The sequence below is a fragment of the Lutjanus erythropterus genome, chromosome 23 (assembly GCF_056507025.1).
Source record: "Lutjanus erythropterus isolate fLutEry1 chromosome 23, fLutEry1.hap2, whole genome shotgun sequence".
Taxonomy (NCBI): domain Eukaryota; kingdom Metazoa; phylum Chordata; class Actinopteri; order Lutjaniformes; family Lutjanidae; genus Lutjanus; species Lutjanus erythropterus.
In genome coordinates this window covers 22112856-22128144 of record NC_139339.1, presented here as the reverse complement: position 1 = coordinate 22128144, position 15289 = coordinate 22112856, and the positions used below count along the sequence as shown (strand labels likewise).

The 15289-nt window shown below is 36.7% G+C and overlaps 3 protein-coding genes across 3 annotated transcripts; 2 read left to right on the top strand and 1 right to left on the bottom strand.

Moving 5' to 3' along the window:
- The first annotated feature begins 1330 nt into the window (after window positions 1-1330).
- On the top strand, window positions 1331-4500 carry LOC146306196 (ependymin-2-like). The gene is made up of 6 exons (XM_084712583.1): window positions 1331-1475; window positions 1654-1688; window positions 1818-1952; window positions 3389-3575; window positions 3662-3749; window positions 3891-4500. Exons 1-6 carry the CDS (start codon window positions 1409-1411, stop codon window positions 4012-4014), a joined length of 636 nt encoding a protein of 211 aa, XP_084568709.1. The 5' UTR covers window positions 1331-1408; the 3' UTR covers window positions 4015-4500.
- A 1945-nt stretch (window positions 4501-6445) lies between these two features.
- Window positions 6446-10164, top strand: LOC146306195 (ependymin-like). The gene is made up of 5 exons (XM_084711918.1): window positions 6446-7126; window positions 7286-7620; window positions 8644-8836; window positions 9003-9090; window positions 9808-10164. Exons 1-5 carry the CDS (start codon window positions 7033-7035, stop codon window positions 9929-9931), a joined length of 834 nt encoding a protein of 277 aa, XP_084568044.1. The 5' UTR covers window positions 6446-7032; the 3' UTR covers window positions 9932-10164.
- Window positions 10165-11613: 1449 nt separating this feature from the next.
- cskmt (citrate synthase lysine methyltransferase) lies at window positions 11614-14721 on the bottom strand. Its single transcript, XM_084712405.1, has 2 exons — window positions 14561-14721; window positions 11614-12600 (listed from the first exon to the last, which is right to left on the bottom strand). Exons 1-2 carry the CDS (start codon window positions 14640-14642, stop codon window positions 11924-11926), a joined length of 759 nt encoding a protein of 252 aa, XP_084568531.1. The 5' UTR covers window positions 14643-14721; the 3' UTR covers window positions 11614-11923.
- Between the last annotated feature and the right edge of the window lie 568 nt (window positions 14722-15289).

Sequence of the window (15289 nt, the reverse complement as noted above, 5' to 3'; positions counted from 1 at the left end):
GCTCAGGGGCCACTTTTGAAAAATGCCACAAAGTCAGGGGCCAATTAATAAACAAAAATTAATAATATTTACCAAATACAATTAATAAACATTAAAAGGACCCATCTAATCTTTAAAATTTCTCATTTTCAAATTAAATGACTTAGTTTGATAGTTAGATTAATAGTGCAAAGATTGACAGATACATCAAATATTTTACTGCATTTAATTGCCGCAACTGCACTTTAGTTGTAAATACTAAAGAGTTTATAACATAAATTTACATTATTTAATGTTGGAACAATTCATAAACATGGCTGATATGCAGCTTCCCGAGCAAAAGCCATGGGTCACTATTAGACATTTAATAAATTATTTAAAGAAACGCAAAAAAATCCCAGTGTGAAACAAGTCGGTGGGCCACCCAGCACCCCATTTTGGGCCAGATTTAGCCCCCAGACCTTAGGTTTAGTATCACTGGCATAGACTGTATGTTTGTATTTTTAAATAGCAAATTACTTGTGTTTTAATTAAATACATTTTCCAAAGCAGTATTTTGTATTATATTCTGATGCATTTGATGAACAAATATTTGTAATTTGTAACAAGGTACTTTCTGATGTATATTCATCACTGATGATAATGAAGTAGAAATTATATTGTCCAATCTGTTGTATACTTGAAGTGTATGACCTCATTTTTTACTGTTTAAGTCGTAAACTTTAAAGTGAACCATATACAGTTGTGTTCAGCACTTAAGTGTAAATATTGAGTCACAGGGGAAAAATCAGTTGGTGTGAATCCAATGAGTCTATGGAGATTAGGTGACATCAGGTACTCTAATGACTGTGAGGACACACCTCCACATCATATGACAGTGATGTCATTCATGGCGCTCCACTCCGCTCAGCCAAAATCCAGTTCTGAATTTACAAGCTGCCATCTTCTGTGATAACAAACAACATTCTTCACCCCTGACCCACTGTGCACGGACCTCACAGTCACTGTTTATATGCACTTAAAGAAAAAGTGAACTTTTCTGAACATATTTCACTGATCAGGGAAATATATTCTTAATTTGGTTGTAAAATTTGTATAGATAAAACATTACTTAACAGTTAAACACATAAACACATCTTATGTGCAGTCGTCTCCTCCATGAAAATTATTAACCAGCTTAAAAGTAGAACAGATGTCATTTGTGGGGACAGATACTGGCCTTTATAGTGTTTTATCTTGATGTGAGCTGATAACAGAGGCTTTTCACTCTTTGACTTACAGGAGCATGATAGGGTTAAAATTAAAACCAGGAAGCAACAGGTTCTCCTGGAGCATCAGTGTCTGCACACAGTATATAAGGAAGTCATTCCCCTGCCAAGCAGCACTGTGTTTGTGGCTGCCTGAGAACAGGAGCTTGGAAACCTAAAATATGAGACTCTTAGTGGTGTTAACAGGCCTGCTGGCAGGCTGCCTGGCCGAGAAGCCTCACCCATGTTGTAAGTAAAATAACACAGAGGTGAAAGTATTTTGTGGTTCTGTCTAATGCATTTTATGCTTTTTCAATACTTAAAAATAGTTTGATTTCCACTGCTTAATTACAGAGTAATCTGGCTTGTTGAATGCTGTGTGATTTTGTTGATAATGCAGTGTTATAATTTCTTCTTCCACAAACAGCAAGTCCTCCTCTTCTGACTGGGGCTCTCAGTGTGGTGAGTGTTTAATGCTTCAACATGTGTGTTTGAAAGGCCCAACAAAGCTCCACCTGAGCATAACGGCTAAACACATTTACAGTATATAAAAGAGGTAGATGTAAACTCACTCACATCAAATTTCTCCAGTCCTCACAGAATGAGAAGCTGTGGACTTACGCCCAATATGAGTACGATGCATTTGGACAGCGGATACGGCTCAGGGAGCAAGGTGTCTACGAGAATAAGACGTTCACCTATGATGCTCTTCTGCTCTTCAGAGAGGTGACCAAAGCAATTACATATACATTTTAGAGCAGTTACTCCTGATCGGATGTGAAAAGTGTTATTTAAATATTTTTTTTATCGAAGTAGAAGCACAGAAATCACAAATTCAAATTCTGATACTGAAAATACTATTGCCTTCAGCATGGGCTCCAGATTTAACCACAAATGATCTAAAACAAAGACATTTAACAAATACAGCACAACAGACATTTCATGTGGAACTTGTAAATAATTTATATGAGGAGTAGGCCTTTGATTATTATGTCAACTAAAAAATAAGTTCACATTCTAATCCAAGTTTAAGCATTTATGTGAATGTACAGATTTAAATGCTTAAAGACTCATGTAACATCATTTTAACTGATAGTTTTATTATTTAATATTAACTTGTTCTACAGCAAACACACTGTGCTTTTAAAAAGCATTAAATCTCCCCACTTTTTGTGTTTTTGTGCATAGATTTACAAAAAAGAAACCCTGAATGGATTCAATTGTCATTTAATTTAAGCAGATGCTATTAGCACCCAGGTGTCAGAAACCAACAATAATATTTGCACCCAGGGCTGGAATAGACAACTTAAAACTGAATGGCAAAGACAAACCATGATCTTTTTCTGAACATGACCAAGTAGTTTTGGGACATGAATCCAACCTGACCCTAACCCTAACAAAGTAGTGTTGTTGCCTAGATCAAGCACTTTTGCTTCTTAAACCTAATAAAGTAGATATGTTGCCTAAACCTAACCAAGTAGTTTTGGGACATGAATCCAACCAAGATGTTTGGTGGCTTAACGTAACTAAGTAGTTTTGATGCCTAAAGCCAACCCTAAACCTAATCAAGTTGTTTTCATATCTAAATATAACGCTAAAGCAGTTCAGGTGTCTTAAACTAACATAGCAGTTTGAGTGCCTAAAACTAACCAAGCAGCCGTTTTCAGTGCCGAAACCTAACCAAGTTGTTTTTGTGCCTTAACCTAACTAAGTTATTTTGGTGCCTTAATCTAACCAAGTTAATTTTTTTTACCTAAAGCTAACCAACTACTCCATGTGCTTTAACCTAAACAAGTAGTTTTGGTACTTAAACCGAACACTAATCCTAACCAAGTCTTTTAGTGGCTGGACCTAACCAAGTATTTTTGTTGCCAAAATCCAACCGAGTAATGTTGTTTGCTAAACCAAGTGGGTTAGGTATCCAAACCTCACCGAGCAGATTTGTTGCCCAAACCTCATCAAGTAGTTATGTTGCCTAAAACTTCTGAAGTAATTTTGTTGCCCAAACCAAGTCTCTCCGAAGAGGACTTTGTCACTTTTTAGGGCCCAGAGATAAATTGCCAAATATATTAAAAAATCAGACATAAAAGAAAAAATATCAAATTGTCAAATTAATCAAAATTATCAATGGTCATCCTCATACCACAACTCTCATCCATCAGGCCACCATGTATGAGATCAATGCCCACGATCGTACATGCAAGAAAAAGCCTCTGAAGGCAGACTTCCAGCCTCTGGCGATCCCAAAGACTGCATCCCTGCTGGGCCAGATTGTTTTGGGCAGCTCATCTGGACCTGGACAAGGACTCCTGGTCAACAGTTGGATAGGAGATGTGCCCGGCAAAGGAGGTTAGACAGCTTGCATTGGTGAAAAAATGCCCAAGCCTGCCATGGTTCTCACTGTAACGCAATCTATTTTATCTCCGATCGCACAGGAAAGTTCATAAGCACAGTGACTGAATTCGGATGCATCCCTGTCAGCACAGTGTACCACACTGACGAGTTTGGATGGATGTTACTAAGGTAAGTTTACATTAACATCAACACTGTAAGAATCACTCTGTAGGCAGTGTAACAGTGACAGGCCAGACACTGACTTTTGGAAATCAGGAACATTTGCATACAGAAAAGTGATTGATATGTCACTGTCTTTCTGTTCTCTAGCTACTTCAACAACGTCATTGGGCTTTCAGACCCCGGCGTGCTCAACCCTCCAGACTTCTGCCAGTCTGCAGAGAGTGTAGAGGAACCAGTAGACTTCCTCAGCTTGTTCCACAACAGGCAGTGATGGCTTCTTTGAACTAATGCCTCCAACCTTTTGTTGATCCTGCGAAGAGCCTGTGTAATTCTAAACATCTAGAGCTGAGTATCTTAGATGAAATTCTGCAGACTTTGCATACTGTCCAAGACTTTGTTTGACATATGTCTGTCTGAAATTTAAAACTGACCTAATGAATGTTTTCATATTGATAATGGATGAAAAAATGTGTTTCCCTCACCTCTAGAGAGGTTAACATCTTTAAGAGTATAATTTACTTTTTTCTAGCTTGCAGATTAGATATACTTGATATGTTAAAGCTACTAGCTGTTTGCTAACATGTTCGCCAAAACACCTTTAGGAATGATACTTTACCAATGTTGTATTTTCACCTTGTTCTGCTGCAATTTACATACAATATACTACATTCTCCCACTTTATGTGGATGAAGCTTACCAATATGTTTCAACATGTAATTTTTAATCAATAATCAATAAAATATAAGAATACTTAACACATTCATATCATTCATTTGTAAGTATTGGAACAAAACAATATATGAAGGCGGGTTTGATTTTTATGCTTCAATAATGCCAGGAAATTTGTTTTTAAAAGATCAAATGCGTGGGTGTTAAATTTATAATGAGGCAACCTCTTTATGATTAAATCTTTTATTAAATGTAGACATCAGATGGAAAAACTGAGCTGATGCTAATCAAAGCTGATGCTAATCAAAATCCACATTTTGAAACCATAAATCTTATTTAGCTTTGATTTAGAACGGCTATGGAGTTGACATGTTATGGTTGAGACACATCTGATATCAATATTATTTAATACATTTGTCAGAAAATAAAAAGTTTACTGGTGCTTGAGCAATATTCACTCCTTTTTATAAACCAGGAAGTGAGACAGGGGAGCTCATTGTATAACTAACCCTCTTAACACCTGATTAAGTCATGTTTTTGTAAAACTCTGACCAAGTTGGCAGAAATCCGAGACACAACTTTTAAACAAAGATGATTATAATAGCATATTTTAGTCATCAGTAGCAGTGGTGGCTGGTGATTTTTTGTTCAGGGGGCTATATTGAACATGTTAACATTTTGAACCAGTGTATCTCAATATACAAAAAGGCCTTAATTTGTATTTGCTGAGCTGAATAAACATTTTTATAGCCTAATGGAACTTGCATAGTTAAGTTACTTCAATTTGTGTAAATCCTTTATAATAATTATCTTTTATGCTACAATTTGTTATGCTGAAAGACTAAATGGAAGAAAATTATGAACACACTAAAACCTATTAGAAAATAACATTTAAGAATAAATAAATAAATATATGGTATTACATTTGAAACTTAAAAATTGACATGTTGTGGGTTAAAATTTACTATTTGTACATATATCTTGCTTATCTATAGTTCTACTTAACTTTTTTTTTCCTTATGCTTGGTACTTGTTACTTTTAAACTGTAATTGGCCACACGCTGTGTTCCTCACAGAAAGAAACCAATCACAGTACCTGCTCTCAATTGTGATTGACGTAAAAGGAGAAATACTCAAGGCAGGCGCACTCTGTAGCAAGAACAACCAAGCTCTCCCTCTTTCATTCAAACAAAACTTGGTAGGGTAGACGGCAGGAGAAAGACAAGCTGACAAACCAGAGCACCCATGGCCATATCTCAAGTCAATGTTTGAGGTTTCGGAAAAGAGAAATGATTCATATCATTTCAAATGTTTACTGTGTTTACCACAAACAAACTACATCTCTGCTTTCAAGAACTCCCCGTCCAGCCCGAGAAATCACATCGAAGTACATAAATAAACACTTGTTTCACTCCAGATAAACATTTTGAATGAAGCTGACTGAGGTTGTGGTGGTTGTGGTTTTATGTGATGACTGATGATTCAAGTTACATTTTATAAAATTAAAATTTGAGTGAAATATTTGTCACTTCACTTTTCAATTCGACCCCCTTCAGGACCTTGTCTTGTTGTGTCTTGTAAATCCATTGACTTTTATCTAGTGAAAATGCAGAGTTACTGAAAATCCTGTCAGAAATATTATATATTTACATAAGGGAAGGGAAGGTCCTGAGGCATCTGATATTAGAAAATATACTTTGTAATTTGGACTTTTGAATACTTAAGTATTTTTAAAAGCATGTACTTTTGAATACTAAAGCAAGTACTCTGGCACTTTAACTCAAGTAAAATTTTGACTGAGCAACTTTCACTTCTAGAGTAATATTTGACCAGGAGTAACTATACTTTGATTCAAGTACTGAGGTTGAGTACTTTGTCCACCACTGGATATTTGTGTGTAATTTTGTCATAATTAGCAAATCAATTCTTGAGTTATGGCCAAAATGTGTTTGTGAGGTCACAATAACTTTGACTTTTGACCACCAAAATCTAATCAGTTCATCTTTGAGTTCAAGTGAGCGTTTGTGTCGAGATTGAGGAAATTCCCATCAAGGTATTCTTGAGATATCTCATTCACAAGAAGGTGAAGACCTGAAAACATGATGCTCCTGGCCATTTAAAAAAGTGTTTTCTAAAATTCTGAGTATAGAGGTCATCCAACATAAAATCATGAATGTGCACAAAACAAAATTAGACTGATCAGTCCAGTAGTATTTGAGATTAGCTGCGGACAAGCTGTAGGCCCAGTGATCACACACACACTCACACTCATGCACACACAGAAGTGATTTCATGATCCCCTCCAGGCTTAGATATTGACTTCCTGGACCAAAATTCTACCTTCTAAATTACCTTAAATTGAAAAGATTTGGATATAGATGAAGACTTTTATCTTTATGTGGTAAAGACAAAGTAATGACTACAGGGAGAGCGTAAGAGATGACATGACTCAAACATCTTGGGACAGATTCAAACCAGAACAACTTAACTTTATTCTAACAGGACTAAGGTATGAGGAGTCAAAGAAAACCTGGCAGTGGATGCAGACTGGGAGCCTCACCAGTTTGTTTATAAGGAAGTGAGCGCTCTGAAGCCGCAGCGTATTTGCCTCAAAGTGCAGATGAAAGTGTCACTACCATCGGACAACATGAGAGGACTCGTCCTGTTTGTGTGCCTGTCAGTGGGCTGCCTCGCTCAGAGACCACAGCCATGCAGTAAGTTTTTGTTCTGGTTTTCTCCTGAGTATCCCTCCAGTCTCATCCATTTACCTCTTATGTTTTTACTTCAGCATTTATGAGTAAATATTATGCTGCAAGCTGAGCACAGCTGTGATATAGGTGTTCCAGTTATAATACTACATTTCATTTTAACAGCATCCCCACCACTGCTGACTGGAAGTTTGTCTGTGGTAAGTTTTGATCTCTTCACACACATAATTATGCAACTGTGTAAACCAAATTCCCTGACAATACATTTAGAAAATATTTTATTCACCATACTGGCTTACTGTAGCAAGTCTAATTTGGTTTTATTTAATAAGAAAACTTTGTTTCATGTTTGTCATTTTCCCCAGTCAACCCAAAATGAGAAGCTGATGGCCTATGCAAAGTACAGCTATGATGCACTGGGAAAGCGTATCCGCCTCAGAGAGTTTGGATCTTATAACAATAAGACCTTCGAGCTTGATGTCCTTCTACTCTACAGACAGGTACTGACCACATAACAATGATATCTTGATGTAATGTACAGTGAAAGTGACTAGGGATGTAATGATACCAAAAACTCAAGGTACAATAATACCATGATAAAAAAAAAAAAAAAGGTCCACAATATAATATTTACTGTGATATTAAAAAACAAAGAAAAATGTTGACTTGAAAAAATGTCCTTTATAAAATGATAGATTTTATGTATACATTGTAAAAAATCATACAGGAATTGGTGGAATCAACTAATCTTTCTTCACTGACTTCACATACATATATATATTCAAGTTAAATTTAGAATTTCTACTATATATTTTCAGCAGACTTCAGAACTTACAAACATGACTTCTTCCAACTTGAAGTACTTTTAACTTTAAATAATAAGTTGAATTAATGTACTGTGCATGGTTCAATCAACAACCCAATCTTTTCATAGTTATAGTATTATGAAAACTTGCTGTGTGTCTTTTTAATGACGAACTGAGACTGAAACTGAGAAACTGAAACTAGGAAAATGTCAAATCTGTTTCAGATGTTCCTCAGTGTGACTGAAGAGTTATTGGTTCAACTTAATATCTTAAGCTTATTGAACATGTTTTCTCAAGTACAACTGAATCAATATTAAGTTCATTTGTTTAATTTTATTTTAAGGCAGCCCTGACAACGAAGAGATGACAGGAAAGGGGGTAGAGAGAGAGGGGATGAACCGGTAGCTGCTGCAGAGGACTGAGCTATAGGGGCACCCCACAAATATTTTTATTTTTTTTCATTCGTTTGTTTTTTACAGTCCAGCATTTTTTGGGGGGTCCTATTTTTCCTTTTAACTTAAAGTATTTCAGATTTCTTTCTTTAATAAAAGTAGCCAGCCATAACACAGGTGTAAAAGATTGGCATGAAATGTCTGAATTTATTATTTATCGCTGTAGATGTTATCACAGTCTGGTACAGTACTGAAACACTTTTATTGCAATATTCAATATAGTTTTACATCCCTACAAATGATTATGCACCATCCTGTCCTACAGGGTGTTATGTACATGATCAACAACAAGAACCACACATGCTGCAAGAAGCAGATGAGCGTGGACTTCCACCCGCTGGCAATCCCACAGAGTGCCACCCGGCTGGCACAGGTAGTGCTGGGCAGCTCCTCTGGTCCAGGACAGGGCGTCCTGGTCAACACCTGGTATGGAGAGGTGCCGATGAAAAAGGGAACAGGTAGAGTACATGATGAAACTAGACTAGAGGAAATTGGACGGGAAAACTGCAAAGTCATGTGGCATATGACTTTCTGTGATTCTTCCGTCTAATCACTGTCCTCTCAAACCTGCCCGTCTGGTTGTGCTGCCTCAACTCACTTGTGATCCACTTCTGTTTCTTACAGCGAAGTACATGAGCACCGTGACTGAGTTTGGTTGCGTCCCTGTCAGCACTCTGTTTCACACTGACAAGAGTGGGTGGGTGGTGACCAGGTCAGTGCACACACATGACAACCCACAAACAGGAAGTATCAGATTTCTCACCAGACACCAACTTTTTGAGAAGTTGTTTATATAAAATGCAACACACTAAGACTCTACAGAGTAGAGAGACTGTACTTGAATATTTCCTTTTCATGCAACCTCTACTCCACTACATCTCTGAGGCACATATTGTACTTTTTACTCCACTACATTTGTCTGACGGCTTCAGTTACTTTTCAGATTACAATTTTTCATAACCTTCCTGTCCAGTGAAAACTTTGTACCTCCAAATGTGTTGATTTTGAACATTTCTGACAAACTGAAGGATTAGGGGGCTTTATTTTTGGCTTCGTTGTGGACAAGTTCCATAAAAGCCTTTAAAGGGAGAGTTCACCCCTAAATCCAAAATACATATGTTTCCTCTTGCCTGTAGTGCTGTTTATCCATCTAGATACATTTGGTGTGAGTTGCTGAGTTTTTGAGATATTAGCTGTAGAGGTGTCTCTCCAATTTAATACAATAAAATGGCGCTCAGTTGTCATGTTAAAAGCACCAAAAAACATACATTTGACAAATTCAAAAGCAGTGTCTCTTCCAAGAAAACAACACTGAACTGTGGCTCTCATTTTGACATTTTCTCCTCTCATACTCCAAACACATTTAAGTATCAACCATTGTTTTATGTCTGGATGGTTTTATTATCCGCTCTGTGTTTTTCTCCCTCAGCTTCTTCAACAACGTCATCGGAATAGTGAACCCCGAGCACCTCATCCCTCCACCTTTCTGTAAGGACGCCCGGCTGGTGGTGGAGGACGGAGAGGAGCCGGTGACCTTCTTCAGCCTGTTTTAAAACAGGACGTTTTCAGAAACGTTGTCCGCTGTGACATCTACTACACATGACTCTTTGCACTTTATTATTACTTTTTTGTGGCAATCATTAGTGTGGTATTTGTGATCAAGCTGTCCGTGAAAGTCATGTCATTATTATTCAATCACTTTAATTGATACATTTAATATTCTACTATGTGTCCTCAGGTCATTTGTGACATGATGTGAACTTTATAATTTTACTTGTGATCTAACATTAGGGTCAATGATAATGTTTACATTTTTTAAGACATTAAAATATGTTCAATGAGGTCTTCCTCTCTCCTCGCCCTCCTTTTATTTACACATAAATAAAGTTACAGTAAACACAGAATACTTCTGATGATTTATTGACAAGACTAACAGCTTGCAGCTCTGCAGCTCTGCATCACAGTACTAACGCATGCTTTAGTATATTTATGTTTTAGCTGTCAAGTTTTCTATGTTCACCATGTTAGTTAACATGCTAGCATGGTAACATTTTGTAATTACTGTTACTGTAGTATAAAGTAGGCCTACAACTGAGGCTGATTGCAATGTCATTAGTTTTGCAGTATGGAAACCGAGAGGGCATGCTGCCTTTTTTGTTTTTAAGCTGTTATCTTGATATCATACGTTAATTTATTTTGTTATCTTGAGAAACCAAAGGCCGATTCTGCAAGATCACGAGATAAGTATGGAGGAAAGGAAGGAAATAATAATTCCATCAGCAAGTAACATCATTAACAAATAGACAAGGAAAGACAAAAATACATACAAAAAACAAAAAACAAACATATTATTTACTCTGTAAAGCTTTAGATTACAGCCTGCAACGTACTGCGTAAGTACTTGGGAGTAACAGTGTAATTTACTTAAATAACGCTGTACCAGCACAGTACCTACTAATACATATATATAGGTACTGGTTAACAACATGGAATAGAAGGGTAACAATTTGGGATTTTAAGAAATTAAAGTTTTTTTGTTTTTTTTTTCACTATGGGGTTCCTATTCTCACACATATAAATTGTGCACAATGCCTTTGTTCATTTGGTGACTCAGTCAGGTTATCAACCCTTCTGTGCTGTTACCTGCAAATATTTAATCAATCAAAAGAGGAAGACATAATGGGAAATTCTTGATTTCTTTTACTGACATGTAAACATCATTGGTAAGACTCAGTCACTGGGACTTTTTTTCTTTTTGCAATGGTACTGAATGCTAACTTCACAAGCCAGACTGTTTGTTACACAGAACTATCTGGGAAGACAGCCTTAGAAATTCTCTGGAAAAGGGCAGGCATTTTAAAAAAAAACCAAAAACACTTGGCAGGAAATAGGATGAGCTAACCTCACTCAATCACATCATACTCTTGCTGAAGCCGGTCTGGAGAAGAGTGAAAACACATTTTCCATGGAGAAAAGCCTTCAGTACCATTCTTTGGCCTTCTTTCATTGACAAAATACTCTCCAGTTCTGATATAACTGACACTACTGTAGTATTACGCTAAGCTCTTCAGAAGCCACCATTGTTTGTTTGAGACGAGTCACTTCTGTGGATGCTACTCGCTGTCGACAATTAAAATCACACCTGCAGCTGCCAGTAGTGGAGGTATAATGTATTGTTTTTTTACACTAGTACTGTATGGAAATTTAAAATTCTGGTAGCACGACAACTCTAATAAGGAACAAGTGAGTAGTGGTGAACTATCTCACACAGAAAAAGTGTGTGTCCTCTACATTGTGATACTCTGGGTGAGACAGTTCAATGGCCACTAGATGGCAGTGTATAACAAGTAATGATAGAGAACGAGAAGACTGCCAAATCCTACCACTTCCAACTCTAAAAACTGATTTACAGTTGGAGCTGACACATAGATAAAAAGAAATTATGAAAGTGTTGGGGTAGAAAATAAATCATCCATTTTTATTACAATCATGTTCCATAATTTACTCATTTGATATTATGACCGTTCAGAAGTAGAGAGTTATGGCTATGCAACGGGGCGAGGAGTCACTTGATAGCAGTAGTAGCACACTCCCCTCAGCTCCCCGACCTCCTGCACCCCAACATCTGCTCCCATCACCCACTGCTCCTGTGCCTCAGTCTCCAGCCACAGCATCCTGGCGTCAGGGTCCTCATCGGAGAACTGCAGCAGAGATCCTGAGCTCCTCAGCACCTTCAGACACTGCTTTAGCATCAGACCGGCCTTTCTCTTCCCTTCCTTAGACCTCAACAATGCGTCTGTGGTGCCCTTGTCAACTATAAGGTCTATGCTGCTAGAACAATAGTGCTTGTGAAGCTGCGTGCAGTCCAGCTCTAAGAACTTGAGCTGAGACGAAACGTTGTGAGGTTGAACGGCTTTGGCTTGGACGTGTTCCTGCATCAGTCGCACAGCAATGGGGGAAATATCAGCACAAGTGACCCGCACTGGGTGAGGAGAGTGTTTGTAAATACAGGGTCCTAAAGCAGAGGTACCGCAGCCCAGATCCAGAACCTGGAGCAGAGCATCAGGGTGGGACTTGGTCTGCAAGAGGGGCATGATGAAGTCTCGAACAGCCTCAAAGCCAAAGAACCACTCAAAGTTTTTAAAGGTCGTTGACCTGCTGCTGCTCTCAGTGTAGAAACGGTCCCAGGTTGCTTTCTTATCCATGTTTTCAATCAGTTCAGCTGGACAGAGACAGAGAGATGAGAGAGATTATCCAACACGAGTCATTAATAAGTTAGCATTAGCAGTAAAACACAGATACAACTAACCTCAGAGCCTGTATAGTTCTGTCATACTTTGTCACTTTCAAATGAAAGTGTGCCATATCATACTGTTGGAGATAATATTGTTAGAATTTTTTTATAATAAAAAATCATTTTGTGTAAGGCTGCACCATGATTATTTTCACTGCTGACTAATCTGTTGTTTATTTTCTCAAATAATTCATTATTTGTTTGGTCTATAAAATATCAGAAAATGGTGGAAAAACATTGATCACTGTTTTCCAGAGTCCAGGATGACATCTTCAAATGTCCACCTTCCAAAGGTATATAAATAAATAAATGTAAAAGAATAAAGAAAATATAATAATATAAAATATAATATATATATATATATATATATATATATATATATATATATATATATATATATATATGTACATATATATATATATTATATTTACATATTTTATTTACACATACATACATATATTTAAGAAATTGTAATCTGAGAATTTTAACTTTTTTTACTCAAACAGATTAATGAATTATCAGAAGGGTTGGCTTAATTTAGTAATTGATTCAGCAACCATTGCAACTCCAATATCGTCATACTGTTATGCACAGCAACAACAAGCATGGCTGAAATATTGGAGGACAGAAAGGGGAACAATTTAAGTAGTGTGAAAGTGGTTTGGTTACAAAAGATCAGCTTAGGCCGCAACAAATCAGTGTAATATATAATAAGCGCAAAAAGATTAGAACAACAAAGGTGCAATACAATAAACAGAACGCACACCTCAAGCAGAATCACCTGGTTGTGTACAAGGAGAGCCAAAAAAAAAAAACAGCCACTGCTACTTTTGTAATTTAGTAAAGAATATCATTTTTGCAGAACACACTGAAGTATCCTGATGCTGTTTCAGGGCCATATCATGCACCTCTATTGTCCAACTAAAAAAAATCTGGCAATTTAATGTTTCCTTGATTATTAAAAACAAACAAACAAAAAAATAAAATGTTCTTATAACACATCATTAATGATCTTTTCTTAGGTATTTAGAAGCCATTACTGAATTCTGCATGAAGAAAATCTACCAAACTGACTTCATATGTGATTTCAAGTTTGTCAAATCATTAAAATGAATGGATAAAACATATATTCAGTTGCCAGTTTATTAGAAACACCTAACAGGAGCTAATGCAGTTCTTGTTGAAACTGTTTTAGAGAGGTGTTGATTCAACTGTATGGTCTTTTGGAAACTGCTTTTGTGTGTTGCTGTTTAACTGTATAGTGTTACACTGACTGTCAGGTGTTTCTATTATTTTCACCACCCCATTTATATGAATGAACAAACTACATCCTCCAAAACGATCATACAGTTGAATGAACACCTCCCTGAAACCGTTTAAAACAAAAACTAAACATTATAAACTTCAAGAATGTGGGATTTATTGCTGGTTTGTTGTACTAGACCGAATTAGTTTTTAATTTTGACATGAAAAAGTAGTGTAAAAACAGAAATGAAAATGAATGATATCTTAATTAGTAGTGTCATTCTTATCACTTGTGTTCACGCTACTGTTTCATATCAATATGACAGTCTGTCAAGCAGTTTTTGACCGTGTGTCCATTAAGACAACTGTAGTACACGAATGTACACACAACTAAGTACAGTGGTAATAATAACACTTGCTAAAGCAATTCACTATTCAAATAGTCAGACACATTGACACAATGTAAATAAAGATATGAGAATAGTCACACATAACCTTACAACTATCACAATGTAGCTCGCTAAGCTAGCTGACTGCTTTGACACTGCCATGTGTTACTATTAGTAGTTACAACACTGATACAGGAACATTTCACTCAACACGGATATCAAAACTTAAGCATTAGTTTTTGTTTTAAACGTACTTGTTAGAGAGGAGTGGTGCCGTACACACGCTGCAACAATCCTCCTGCATGACACCGTCAACGACTTTGAAAACGGAGACATTTTCGCTCTGTGACTTTGATAGTCCTCATTCGCCGCCAGCGACAGAGCTCTCACTCCGCCAAAATTTTGAGGTACCAACAGCGACTATTTGCGTCCTCGAAAGCGGTAAGGAGACAGCATGTGTTTTATAGATGACGATCTTTGATAACACAGCAATGACGTGTCTGTGCACGTGTGACTGCAGGTGCAAAGTGTACACAAAAATATGACACAAGATCTTCTATGTATTTTATTTATTTATTTCTTGCCAGCCTTTTCTGTTAAATTATTTAATGTTATTGTCTTACCTCTTTATTTTTATTATAAAACCAAATGCTCAATTAATTAATTGTAATAAATTGTGAGAACTTAAACTTTGTTTAGTTCTTCTAACTTAAAAATGTTGAGTGCCAACAGCATTCTTTCTTTTGTGTTGATTAAACTCTACATTTTTAATTATGAACTTTACATGAAATAATGGGTTGTTATACTTACTTAGACAAGTATGTCCACAATGTGTTTACCAAGTAAGTTTTTAGGCAGATGTTCCCGATAGTGGTACTCGTACAACAACTTATCACTGTTTATGGTTTATAGGGTTCATTTATTTCAACCTTTGCGCTCACCAGTGCCATTGTTCCTTATCTGATTCTATACAGCAGGTACAC